Genomic DNA, 14431 nt, shown 5'->3' with positions numbered 1-14431 from the left:
GACCTCAGGTGATCTGCCCACCTCAACCTCCCAATATGCTGGGATTACAGGCGTGAGCCACCACGCCTGACTCTCAGTGGTTTTTATATTCACAAATTGTGTAACGATCGTCACTCTCTAATTACAGAACATTTTTGTCATGCTCCAAAGAAACCTCATACCCTTTAGCAGTCGGTCTTCATCCCTCCTTCCCCCACACCCTGGCAACTAAGACCTTCTCTGGACATTTCGTGTACCTGGGCTCGGGTAAATCTGCAGCCTTTTGGATCTGGCTTCTTTCCCCTGGCTGAATGCTCTCACGGTCTATCGGTGTTGCAGCGTTGAGTTGGCTCTTCATTCCTGTCGTGGCTGAATAGCACTCCCCTGCATGGCTAGACCGCATCTTGTTCACTTACCAGGTGATGGCCATTTGGGTTGTTTATGCTTTTTTGTTACTATGAAATATTCTCCGGCTCCCTTTTGTGTTGGATCCCCTATATCTTGGGATCTATGTATTAGGATTGCTAGAATTCTTCCCTTCTTTAGGTGCGGGGGAAAGTTTCTGCACAGTCACGTGTCTGAAAATGCCTTTATCCTGCCTTTCACGTGGCTTGCCTGGGTGTATAAGGCTCAAAATAATTTTTCTTCAGAATGTTCAAGATGTGTCTTCATTGTTTTCTAGCTTTCCATGTTGCTGTTGAGAAATCCTACGCCATTTCTAGTTTTTATCCTTTGTAAAAATTCTTCTTCCACTTCAGAAGTTGGTAGCCTCTCTTCTCTGTCCCCTGTGTTCTGAAGTCTGTGAGTGAGGCTTGCTTTTGTCCATTTTGCTGGACACTCATTGAACTCTTCCATCCTGCCCCTCGTGTCTGTTGGCTCTGAATTATATCTTTGATTTCCTCTTCTGTGTGTTATCTTTTTCTCCTTTCTTGATCTCTTCTCCATTTGGACTTGTAGTTCTCTGTTCCCCCCACCTCTTTTTTTTTTTTTTTTTGAGAGAGTCTTGCTCTGTGGCCCAGGATGGAGTGCAGCTATGCCATCTCAGTTCACTACAACCTCTGCCTCCCAGGCTCAAGCGATCCTCCCACCTCAGCCTCCCGAGTACCTGGGACTACAGCCATGTGGCACCACAGCACACTAATTTTTGTGGTTTTTGCAGAGGTGGGGCTTCGCCATGTTGCCCAGGCTTGTATTCTATTTTGTTATTCGTTGCCTCTGTTTTTTGGAAATTTTGCTACCCTTTCCTTTACAGTCCCTGTTCTATTTCTGCTGTTATAGTTTCACTCTGTAAAAGGGCTTTTGTGTGCTTTGTGTTTTTCTTTTCCTCCTTTTTAAATATCTCCCTATTCTTATTTCATGACTACAGTGTCTCCTCCTCTCTCTCTGGAAATATTACGCACAGTTTGCTTTTGAAGTGTTTTCCCTAAATAGTCTCTCTTTCCTGCAAGTTGCTTTTCTCTGTTTATTCCTGTCTCAGTCTTTCATCTTAGGTGCTTTTCTCAAATGGGATGTGATTTCTAGATGTCTGCTCAGGTGTTGGAGTGGGGTTAGAAATTGATCCGAAGCTCCATGAACATTGACTTTGGGCCTCTTGGGGTGATCTGGCTGTGCCATTCCACTGGAGAACTACCCCTGGTCTCCAAAGTTTTTTTAGATTCCTGGGAGCATACCTTTCCATTCCCTGGCTTAGAGGCACATGCTGTCTGCCTGCTGTTCTGGGAATGAGTGGGGCTGGGGAGAGGGAAGAAGAATGGGAGAAACTCAGAAGTTCAGTGTGTGTTACTTTTATCTCTCCATTAAAAAAATAGAATACCCCAACCTCAACTCAGTCCATACCTAGCGCGTTTTCTCCAGAGAATAAACATGTATATTCTGCTAATCACTTCTTACACAGACTTTTAAAACCTTTCTTTTGCTTTGTAGTCCTGTGTTCACCGTCACTTCCAGAGGTGTCTTGTGCTAACAGTTCATTAGCCTTTTGTGAATCATTCCATTCTCATCAGATGTTATTTTGGTGGCATCCATGTCTATTTAGGAATGAAATTTTCTCAGGTCTGTCAAGTTATTTATCAGTCATCTACCCGATTCTCAGCTTCTGTAATTTTGTTGTTTTGTTTCCTCTCCAATTCTTTTTTTTTTTTTTGAGTGATGTCTTTATAAAAACCTTTTTTTTTGCTTTTATCATTATTTTTGACACAAAATTGTACATATGTATGAGGTAGTGTGTGATATTATGATAGATGTATACAAAATTTAATGATCAAATCAGGGTACTTACCATATTCATCATCACCTCACAGGAAACATTTTGTTTTTTTTTTTTTGGGGGACAGAGTCTCGCTCTGTTGCCCAGGCTGGAGGAGTGCAGTGGCACGATCTCGGCTCGCTGCAATCTCCGTCTCCCTGGTTCAAGTGATTCTCCTGCTTCAGCCTTCCGAGTAGCTGGGATTGCAGGAGTGTGCCACCATGTCCAGCTGATTTTTGTATTTTTAGTAGAGGCAGGGTTTCTCCATTTTGGCCAGGCTGGTCTTGAACTCCTGACCTCAAGTGATCCACCTGCCTTGGCCTCCCAAAAGTGCTGGCATTACAGGCGTGAGCCCCACTGTGCCCGGCCTTAATTGACATTTTAATGGGATTTTGAGAGGATGTGAGTGTAAATTACTGTGTTCAGGCTCTCATCTTCACAGAGTTCTTCACAGTTTTTCTTTCCATAACTATTTGGGGTTATCTGTTGTGATTGGGTCACTCTCTGTGTTCGTGGCCCAGGACTCAGGGCTTCTTTCTGTGTGTTCCCTGCTGTCACTCAGGGCCTTGAGCCTTCCGCAGGCTCTAACAGTGTGGCCCGAGGAGGTTTAGCCACCTGGCTTAGTTGCTTCAGTTTTGACTCCTGGTTTTGCTCAGCCTTCCTGACTTTCATCTTCTCCCTGAAGGCCACCCCCATCACTGGGGGGCTAGTCTCAGATCCTTGTTTAGCCTCACTGCCCCTCCATACAGGTGATAGGGCATCCAAGGGGTTTCTTGTCCCAGAACACACAGAAAACTGATCCTGCATCGTTGATGCTTGTTTTGAGGCTTGAGGCTAATCCACGTTCTTAGACATGCTGTGAATGTTTTTCTTTGCCCTTGGTGTGGGAGGTCTTCCCTGTTCTTGTTTTCTGCTTTTCTTGGAACTATCTGGTTCATTCCCAGTTCTTCTTTATTTGTTTTTCCCTACAGAGTGGGTGTATATGGGCATATACATAATCATGGAAACACTACTCGGAGCCGTCTGTGTGCGTGCTTGCTCTGACCTGGGAGCCAGTCTCTTTAACATGTCTTTTGCATTGACGTTCTGTGTTGGTTTCCGAGTTTTTCTAGAGGTTTTCTTGCTGTCATCCTAAGTATGATTTTATAAATGCCAATCCTTGGTTTTACACATATTCTGACCCCCATTAGTGCTCCACAGCTGGCTGTTGGCAGGCACTACCTCACTGGATCACTTTTTTGTTGTAGAAAAAGAAACTTGGCAAATATAAAAGATGTAAGTGGACTGAATGCAGTGGCTCACACCTGTAATCTCAGCACTTTGGGAAGCTGAGGAGGGAGGATCACTTGAGGCCAGGAGTTTGAGACTAGCCTGGTCAACATGGTGAGACCTTGTCTCTACAAAAACTAAAAAAACAAAAAAAGAACTAGCCTGGTGCAGCAGGGTTATGCCTACAGTCCCAGTGACTCAGGAGGCTGAGGCAGGAGGATCGTTTGAGCCCAGGAGTTCGAGGCTATAGTGAGCTAAATGATTGATTGTGCCACTGTACTCCAGCTTGGGTGACAGAGGAGACCCCATCACAAAAAAACAAACAAAACCTCCACCCCCCAAAAAAACCAGCTCTTATGTCTTGCCAAACCTGCCAAAACATTGCCTGTTTACTCCTGAAATGGAAAGTAGTGACAAGATTATTTCCTGACTCCTGTGCTTTTGTCTTCTGACAGTTCTTGCATTTTAAAAATACAGCTTATCGCTTTTTTTTTTTTAAGTGACAAAGTCTAGTTATGTCACCTAGGCTGGATGACAGTGGCATAATCATAGCTCATGGCAGCCTCGACCTCCTGGGCTCAAGCGATCCTCTCACCTCAGCCTCCTGAGCAGCTGACACTACAGGTGCACACCACCATGCCTGGCCTTGTCACTCGCTTTATTGTACTTAGGTGAAAATGTCCCATTGTTGAAGTAGGTAGTAAGTGTGTGTGTGTATGTTTTTCTTGAGAGCTTTTTCAATCTGAAGTCATCTGAGAAAGAAGAATTTTTTTTTTTTTTTAGTGGGAGAATAATTTTTGATACTGTTGAAATATTTATGACATGTCTCTCTTTCTCTAAAGTTATGCCAAATCTTTGGAGTGTTGATGGAGAAGTTACAGTAACTGAACAGAAGCCGGGAGAAATTGCTGAAGAACTTGCAAGCTCCTACGAAAGAAAGCTCATCGAGGTAAGGCCGGTGGAGTCTGTGCATCTTTGTTTCTGATGGTGGCTGCGTTGTAGACTTTCCGGGATAAGCGCAGCCTATTCTAAAGACACGTGAGCAAAACAACCAAGCAACTCCTCCGCCCCGCAAAACAAAACAAGACCAAATCAATGTGCTTTATAAAGAGAAGTATGAGCTGATCCTTTGAAAAATCACTTAAATACTGGAAATTTCTGGCACTTATGATAAGGAAATAAGAGAAAACATATATATGTAACATTAAAAATAAAACAATTGTAAGAGTTGGAGATGAAAACAGTGTCACATGCACCTTTGTGCTGTTAAATGTGAAAATATGGATGAGGTGAACTATTTTTCAGAAAAACATTCATTATCAGAATTAATTGAAGATGAGACAAACTGGTCGAAGGGACCCCCTCGCCCTCAAAAGGAAAAAAAAAACCCAAAACACTTTGGAATAAAGTTGTACAAATAACTGAAGAACTGCTTCCTTAGAAGACAGCAAGCCTAGAGGGTTTCATGGTGATTTCTAGGAAACTCTTCAAGGTAATACACAAAGAGCCCTTTGCTATTTATATTTCCTGAGAGGGTTTTTATACATCTCTATCTTGGTTCAGGTATGCATTACTGTGATATAAAAAAATTCTGACAAAGATAGCATAAAAAAGAAAACTATCAAATAGAATCATTTGCGTATAAGATGTACAAAAATTCTAGAAAGTCATTACTCAAATTCAGTCGCATATGAAAAGAACAGTGCACATAAAACACAGGGTTTATTTAGGATTGCAAGGATGGCTGCATATTAGGAAATTCATCCATGTAAGTCATCTCATTAGTAGCCTCAAAGAGGAAAACCAGATAATTTTCTTGGTAGGTAATGAAAAATCATTTTATAACCTTATTGATACCTGATTAAAAAAAAGGTAATTCTTGGATATGATAAAGAGGTTTTTCAAAAACCATCAATTTATTACCATATTCAATGGTAAAGTTGAGAAGCTGTGTTTTTGATGAGGTGTGTGTACATGTTGTAATGCTCCCTTGGTGGTAGTATTGTAAGTCATGTCTGTATGTACATACATACACATTCTAAGTATACAAGCAAACTTTTGGTTCTTTCTAAATCTTCTACAGTGAGTTTTATTTTGATAACCAAGAAAACACTCACTCATTGCTGTGGAGACATGCCTGAGCTTGGTTGGGTTTCAGAGGCCCAGGGCCTTGGAGGCGGGTCTCCTTAAGTTCATTGCTGGTTCAGGCTGCCATTCTTACCATCTGTTTTGTCTGGTCTCTAAATTTCCTCTAAAGAAGGAAGGTGGCTTTAGAAACATCTTGCATTCTAACTCAAGTGAGCGCAAGCGCAGGCAAGCTGAGGCCTTAACGCACAGGCTGGTGGGGATGAGTCAAAAGCCAGGCTGGGGAGGCCTGGGGACAGGGCACTCCTGTGTGCTCTCTGCCCACTGCTGTGCCCTTCCTTGGGAGCTCCCTCAGTGGGGCCGTGAGACTCAGACTTGGCTGGTGGCAGTGCCAGGGTTCTGGGCCATGAGTCTGTGCCCGGAAGGCCCAAGTGGAGAGGGAAGCAGGGCCCCAATCTCAGGATTGGGATGACTTGTGTGTATTTCTTTCGCCCAGTGGACTCCGAACCCCTGAAAGGTAGAACTGTGTCTTTGCCACCTCTGTACATTCCACAGCCACTTATTGGCAAATGGTAGATGCTGCGTAACCCTTGAATCTTTAAGTTCTCCTGGGATGGGGATGTCTGGATTTACTGAATGAATGAATGAAGGCCTGATGAGCTGGAGAGGGTGAAAGGTTCTCAGAATGAAAGTGCAGGATGAAAGGTTCTGTTCCTCTGGGGGAACAAGGGTGCTGTGGTGAGGACTCCGTCAGACCAGTGCAGCTCAGCGAGGATGCCTACTTCACAGGGTCCACAAAGGCATTGAGTGCTGGGTCCAGGCAGCGCTCTCCATGGAGATTCTCCACCTGTGGGGCTGCTGCGCAGCGTGTAGGGGTGGGGTGGGGGTGCAAGAAGACAGTGATTGGGTGTTTGACCCTCTGAACCAAGTGCCACTAGTTCATTCATGGGCCGGGTGGTTGGATGATTTATTTCAGTGTTTATGAGATGCCTGCTTTCTGCATCAGAAACAGCAAGAACAGAGGCTGAGTACAAGGAAAGCATTGGCAGGAACTGAAAGGAGATTGAAAGGGTCGGGAACAGAGTGGATGAGGGGAGAAAGGTGATGCTGTGGCTGTGTCCTGGCTGTGTCACCACCCGGTTTGCTTTGACCATGTGAAAATCTCATCCCCCGCTGTGCTGACCTGAGCTGGGATGTGTGGAGAGGATCAGGTCATGTGGGGAGTTACTGCAGGGTCCACCTGCCTGGCTGTTCTGGCCAGCTGTGAGAGGGTGAGTGTGGAACCACCAAATGGGAGGGCTCAAGGTTCAGGCATGAAGGTTCGTCTTATTGGCCTCAAGCTTCCTTTCTTTTCCTTCTTGTTTTTTTTTTTTTTTTTTTAATCCCGGGAGCAGTAGAGATGCTGGCTGTGGTCAACGAGCTGAGAGAACTGTGAGGCTGAAGCAGACATGTCCTCAAACGGCATTTACTGCACCGGATTGATTTTTCCTTCTTTTTTGGTTGCCAAGACAGATTCTGCTAGTGATCTTTCATCTGTGAATAGCATTAGCATTTCATTACACCAACACTTTTGCTATTAATCAAGACCCTCAGAGTGTTCTTTATGATGCTTCTGTCATTCTGCTAATGGGTTGATTTTTACCAAGAAAGTTGTAAACACTTGTTAGAGTAATGAAAGAATGTGAGGGGAAAAGTTGATACAGTTTCTTTCCATGTCAGAAGGGCAAAGGAAGAAGAAGAAACATTGTATTTATTTAGTTATTTATGGAGACAGGGTCTCAGTCTGTGGCCTAGGCTGGAGTGCAGTGGTACAGCCTTGGCTCACTGCAGCCTCAACCTCCCGATTCAATGGATCTTCTTACTTCAGCCTCCCAAGTAGCTGAGACTACAGGCATGTGCCACTTTGGCCAGCTAATTTTTTTAAAATTATTTTTTCTAGAGATGGGATTGTGCTATGCTGCCCAAGTTGGTTTCAAACTTGTGACCTCCAACAATACTCTCGCCTCGGCCTCTCAAAGTGCTGGGATCACAGGTGTATGCCATTGTGCCCAGTCCTTCTCATTTTAGATAATAAGGATATTTGGAACACCTTAAACATGGTGATTCATCCCAGTGCGAAGGGAGTTTCTGAGGATTTTTTTATCTAGGTGTCTTTGAGAGCATGAAAGCCAACTCATCTATCTGCACATACACACTACACATTTGTGCTTGGTGACCTGGAATCCAATGTCCTGGACAGCACAGAACCTAAAGTCAGTGCCATAAAGCCCTCTTTAAATGGCTGGGGAGCATCTTGAGCCAAGGACTGGAGGTATAAAAATTGTTCCTGACACCCTGTGATTGTTAACTTAGGAAAACAAGGAGGACAGGAGAATTCTGGCAGGTATACATTAATCTGACAAGGGTAAAAACCCTAGTAATATCACAGCCCCTGTAATACTAGCAGCAGCTGTCAGGTGAGTACTGTTAGATCCAGGCACCGTGCTGGGGTGTTTACGTAGATGAACATATGTGATCCTGAGAAGAGTTCTTTGAGGAGGATACTCTTGGTGTCTCCAGTTCACAGACAAAGCTTTGGGAAGTTTAGTAACTTTCCCAAGAATCCTTAGCTCCTAAGAAGCAGAGCTGGGGCTGGGCGTGGTGGCTGAAACCTTTAATCCCAGCACTTTGAGAGGAGGCAGGTGGATCACTTCAGACTAGGAGTTCGAGAGTAGTCTGGCCAACATGGGGAAACTGTGTCTGCCAGATAGAATCCGTTTCCATTCTCAAAAATTAGCCGGACATGGTGGCATATGCCTATAGTCCCAGCTACTTGGGAGGCTGAGGTAGAGAATCACTTGAACTCGAGAGGCGGCAGTTGCAGTGAGCTGAGATTACGGTTCTGCACTCCAACCTGGGCGACAGAGTGAGACTCCATCTCAAAAAAAAAAACAAAAAACAAACAAAAGTAGAGCTGGATTTGAATCCCCACAGTTGAGCACCAGAGGGCAAACCTACAGCTCTGTGCCATGCTTTGGAAGGCTGAGCTCACTGAAGAAGAAGAAAAAGGTTAACTTGACTGAAGAGACAATCACTAGCGATGTTCAAGAGAATGAATGGCAGGGCATAAGGGGGAAAACTAGTAGTAGATAACAGAAACTGCAGCAATATCAGCCATTTGAGATGGCGCTTGTGGTGGGGACATCACAAACCCTTTGTTACTGGAGAAGAAAGGGGAAAAGCACATCTTGTCTGTGCCGAGGATTACCTGCTTCCAAAGTGACTTGCAACAGAACAGCAGAGTGAGAGTTCCTCAAGGGCAGTGCGGACATTGTCTTTTAAATTGTATCTTCGTTGCCCAACCCATCTCCAGCATATAGTATGAGAAACATAACATTGAATAGAAGGCCAGCCTGTTGAGTGGCTTCAGTCATCTTGTGTAATGCTTAAAGAATGATAAATGTGAGTCCTAGAACCTCAGATTAGGAGTGAATTGTCTAAGGCATCACAATTAAGTCTTTTTTTGTTTGTTTGTTTTTTGAGACGGAGTTTTGCTTTTTTTGCCCAGGCTGGAGTGCAGTGGCCTGATCTCAGCTCACTGCAGCCTCCCCCTCCCAGGTTCATGTGATTCTTCTGCCTCAGCCTCCTGAGTAGCTGGAATTACAGGTGCCCACCACAATGCCTGGCTAATTTTTTGTATTTTTAGTAGAGACAGGGTTTCATCGTGTTGGCCAGGCTGGTCTCGAACGCCTAACCTTAGGTGATCCGCCTGCCTTGGCCACTCAAAGTGCTGGGATTACAGGCATGAGCCACTGCACCTGGCCCACAGTTAAGCCTTAACTAGAGCTCAGAGCAACCTGGTAGAAAGGATTAGATAGCTAATAAGAGCACATGGGTTCTGTAGAGGAGGCACACTTTCCTCTGGCCCTCAATGTTAGCCGGAGGCATAGCTTGGAGAGCCTGGGGAGGCCATTGAGTAATAGATGGTGCCAACTCAGTTCGTGCACATCCATTGAGCGCCTTCTCAGTGTCCAGCCCTTAGCTTCCTTTGTCCTCCCTTTGTGGCTTTTCCTACCCTGGGAGCAGCAGTGTTGACGGTTGTAGGAGATGAGCCAAGGAAGTTGTGAGGTTGAAACAGAGACATCCCTGAAATGGCATTCACTACCCTAGATGGAGTTTTTTTTTTTTTTTTTTTTCTTTTTCTTTTTGAGACAGAGTCTTACTCTGTCGCCAGGCTGGAGTGCAGTGGCGTGATCTTGGCTCACTGCAACCTCCACCTCCCGGGTTCAAGCGATTCTTCTGTCTCAGCCTCCTGAGTAGCTGGGGCTACAGGCACGCATCACCATGCCCAGCTAATTTTTGCATTTTTAGTAGAGATGGGGGTTTCACCATGTTGGTCAGGATGGTCTTGATCTCTTGACTTCGTGATACACCCACCTCAGCCTCCCAAAGTGCTGGGATTACAGGCATGAGTCACTTGCAGGGCGACTTCAGTTGCAAAGTCATTTGTGTTTCATCTGTGAGTTGCATTAGCTCTTCCTCATGCCAAGAGTGGTCCTAAGTTACAAAAATGAGTGGGACACAGTGCCTGTGTTTAGGGAGCTTGCAGTCTTGTGGGTGAGGCAAACGTGCCTGTTCTAATTGTCCGGACAGATAATTGAAGTGCAGAGGTAGGGTTATACCCACAGGCCTGGAGCTGTGTCTTTGACGGCAGTTCTGCAGAGGTCGGCACCTAACCACAGCTTCTTTAGATAATTCCTCCCCACTTCTTAGGGACTGTTAGTGATGATGCTCAGAATTTCTTCTGTAAACTTCCCCATCCTTCTTGAAATTCTAAGGTATCAGAAGAGAAACAACCAAGGTTTTGAAGATGAGATATTGGACACATCCAAGATGGATCTCTTCTGAGACTCTTGCTTCTTTACCTCTTTTAAGTACATTTCCTTTGGTTTGGACTCATCTTCAGAGATGTTCTATTCTTTTTCAGCAGTAGTCTTCACAACAATGTGACGTGTTGGCGACATTCGGACTTTGGGCCTGCATCACTTTGTTGCTGCCTTCTGCAGCCTGGTGACTTGGAAAGCACATGTATCGCATGTCAGACTGAGTTCAGATTTGCCACTTACTGCCGTATGTTCCTGGGCACGCCCCCTAACCTCTCTAAGCCTCAAGTTCTCTGTTAGTGAAATGCAGTCAGTCATACCTGTGAGTGGGTTTGTTTTGGGAATGACACATAAGAACCCAGCTGAGTGCCTGCAGTAGACAGGAGGTGTCTCTGTGCTTCCTCTTCATCCCTCCATCCTGACTTCCTTTGGGAGGGCTTCCCTCTCCACCATAGCGTGCTGTCTGGGTGGGACAGTACATCCAAATGCTTTTCCCTGGTTTTGGTTCAGGGCTGGGTACATGACCTGAGCTAGGCTCATGGGGGCTTTAACTCTGGAGTTGTATAAGAATGCAGCAATGCTTGGGAGGCCATTTATTCAATAGCGATTAACAATAAGCATTTATTCAATAGACTAACAGCAATGAGTCTGATAAGACTCTAATTGTTTTCTGTGTTGAACTTGCCAGAACTGCTTTGGTTTCGGTTCCTTTTCTTTTCTTTTTTTTTGAGACAGAGTCATTCTGTCACCCAGGCTGGAGGGCAATGGCACAATCTCAGCTCACTGCAACCTCTGCCTCCCAGGTTCAAGCAATTCTCCTGCCTCAGCCTCCTGAGTAGCTGAGATTACAGATGCGTGCTACCACACCCAGCTAATTTTTTATATTTTTAACAGAGACGGGGTTTCGCCATATTGGCCAGGCTGGTCTCGAACTCCTGACCTCAGGTGATCCACCCGCCTCGGCCTCCCAAAGTGATGGGACGGATTATAGGCATGAGCCACTGTGCCTGGCCTCAGTTACTTTTCTGAGCCTGATTTCCCCAGTTTTTTCTGCCTGTTTATAGTGAATTCTATTTTAGCTTAGGTTAGAATCTGTTTATTTTGCTTACCAGTGGTGCCCTCACTTACATAAAGCTTTGTATCCATATGTAATCAGTAGATGCCGTTTCCCTTCAGTTCTCCTTCCACTCACTGTTTACCAGGGCTTAGCTCCCTCATGCTGTCTTCGGGCTCTCCCAGCTCTTGCTTGCCGGCACCGTTTTCCAGCTGTTTGCCCCACTTGTGTATCTTCTGCTTCAATATTGCCAGTCCATCCTCTGCAAACAGAACTTTACTCCCTTCCATATGGCAGGGCTCAGCTAGCTGTTGATTGATTGTTAAAATTATAAGACACTTACCGTTTACTGTCTGAGTGTGGTTAGTCCCTGAATTTTTCTTTTGGGTAAAATAAATGGTGTATTAGCAACATTTGTTCTCATTATAATGGCAGAGTCGCTATTAACGGAAAAGTAAGCTTGAACATCAAGCTGGTAAAAAATATACTCATAATCACACGCTGTAGATAACTGTGAATGTGATCATCATTTTAATAAAGTGTAAAAATTCCGGAAGCAGCCAGGACCTTGGGAGCAGTTACACCACCAGTGCCTGCCTCATAAATTGGCACCAATGGGTTCCAGCACTTCTCATGCATATCCAGGAGTCATTTTTGTATAAGAGCAGCATGGGCTTTTCAATACTGGATTTTGTATAAGGACTCAGGATAAAAAACTCTGAGCTGAGATCTACATTAAACTGATACTCAAAATGAAAGGTATGATGTTAGGTTTGTTTATTTATTTATTTTTTATTTTTCTGATGGAGTCTCACTCTGTTGCCCAGGCTGGAGTGCAGTGGTACGATCTTGGCTCACTACAACCTCTGCCTCCTGGGTTCAAGTGATTCTCCTGCTTCCCCCTCCACAGTAGCATGCGCTACCATGCGCTACCATGCTCAGCTAATTTTTGTATTTTTAGTAGACAGGGTTTCACCATATTGGCCAGGCTGGTCTCAAACTCCTGACCTCAAATGATCCTCCCACCTCGGCCTCCCAAAGTGCTGGGATTACAGGTGTGAGCCACTATGCCTGTCCTGTTTGTTTTTTTTTAATCACTTGAAGCTGAGTGGATTGAGACCAGGCTCTTACCTCATATAGTTTGATTACCAAGCAAAATGGAGTGTTTAAGTGCCTCCTATATATCAGTGAAAAAGGGTAAGAAGTTACAGTTTCTAGCAGGATAGGTGTAATTCCCACTGAAGTGTGAATGACTAACAGGGGTAAACCTCCAAAGAGTTGTTTTTTTTGTTTTTTTTTGAGATGGAGTTTTGCTGTATTGCCCAGGCTGGAGTGCAGTGGTGTGATCTCGGCTCACTGCAAGCTCTGCCTCCTGGGTTCATGCCATTCTCCTGCCTCAGCCTCCCGAGTAGCTGGGACTACAGGCGCCCACCACCACGTGCGGCTAATTTTTTTGTATTTGTAGTAGAGATGGGGTTTCACCGTGTAAGCCAGGATGGTCTCGGTCTCCTGACCTCGTGATCTGCCTGCCTTGGCCTCCCAAAGTGCTGGGATTACAGGTGTGAGCCACTGCGCCCGGCCCCAAGGAGTTCTTAAAATTTTTTTATTATGTAAAAGTTGAAACATATACAGAAATAAAAGTGTAATGAGCCTCTATGTACCCATCACGTGGCTGTAGCTGTTAGTACCTCTTGGCCAGTCTTGCTTCATGTGTATCCCATCCCACCCCTCAAACCTCAGCCTCTCATGGTATTTTGAAGAAAATCCCAGATTCTATATTATTACATTCCTGAGTATTTCAGAATCTGTCTTTATAAGATAAGAGGTCTTTTAAAAACCCCACATTACTGCAATACCATAGTCACACTTTAAAAAGCCTGTTAAAGGAGGCTCGTGCTAGTCCCATTGATTCTCGGATTGGAGTATCAGGGAGAGGAGCTTCTTTAAGAAGGTCTTTTAGGGGGCCCCGGCTAAACTCTTTCTCCTCCCCAGCTTCCCGAACAAGGAACTGGAGCATCTCATTTATGCAAGATGGCTAAGCTCGGAGCTTTTCTGTCTCTTGGATGTGCCCTTTGCTTGGCTGTCTGCCTTGACTTCAGTTAACAACACACGTAGTCGTGTCAGCAGCACAGCTACAGAGGCCCTGGGAAAGTGAGGGATTTGGAGACACAGGTGTGACCACAGACTGCAGGCTTCACCACCGTATCGGTTTCCAGCCTCCAGAGTGGTCTCCTTTACAAATGGACTCCTTTCCTAATGAAGGTCTCCGAAGGAGGAGGAGGCAGGCTGTATCTCACAGGTGTCTGTTATTTTTAATTTTTTTTTTTTTTTTTTTCCTGGTAAAAAGTAGGCAAAAGGGCATAAAGAACTTCCATGTACTCATCGCCCTACTTCAATAGTTATCAACTGTTGGCCAGTCTTGTTTCATCCACTTACCCTCCTGTTTCCCCAGCATCACGTAGTGTTTGGAAGGAAATCCAAACCACAACGTTGATTTCACCCCTAAGTAGTTAGGAATATATTGGTAGTAAACTACAAGGACTCTCTTTTTAAAACAGAAAAAACTCTGTAGTATCATTATCACACCTAAAAGTTAGCAGTAATTCCTTAGTATTGTCAAATATCTGGTGAGTGTTCAAATTTGTAGTTTAAACAGGTGTTTGAATCAGTATCCCAGTAAGGTCCCCACCTCATGATTGGAGACGGATCTCTTCAGTCTCTTTTAATCCATGTGTTATGTCACCTGTGTCTCCCTGCCTTTCCCTTTCTTCCTTACCTGTCATTTATTAGTTGAAGAACCTGGGTTGTTGATCCTAGAGAATTTCTCCCACCAGTGTTTTTTGAGGGTGTATTACATGTGTGGTACTCTGTGACCTGTTAGGTTTTTCATGAAATTTTATGAAAAGCAGCTATAGATATTGATGTCACAGCCTGGGC

At 44.6% G+C, this 14431-nt stretch overlaps 1 protein-coding gene across 9 annotated transcripts in view; it reads left to right on the top strand.

The window, feature by feature from the left end:
- The window catches only part of SNX29 (sorting nexin 29), a 584951-nt gene that overhangs the window by 285179 nt on the left and 285341 nt on the right, over nt 1-14431 (top strand). For all 9 annotated transcript variants that reach the window (XM_054453330.2, XM_063654331.1, XM_063654334.1 and 6 more), the window contains one exon: nt 4336-4442. In XM_054453330.2, coding sequence (XP_054309305.2) covers nt 4336-4442 — 107 coding nt within the window. The remainder of the gene's footprint in view (nt 1-4335; nt 4443-14431) is intronic.

Source organism: Pongo pygmaeus, chromosome 18, assembly GCF_028885625.2.
Source record: "Pongo pygmaeus isolate AG05252 chromosome 18, NHGRI_mPonPyg2-v2.0_pri, whole genome shotgun sequence".
Classification (NCBI taxonomy): domain Eukaryota; kingdom Metazoa; phylum Chordata; class Mammalia; order Primates; family Hominidae; genus Pongo; species Pongo pygmaeus.
This window is presented reverse-complemented; position numbering and strand designations above follow the sequence as displayed.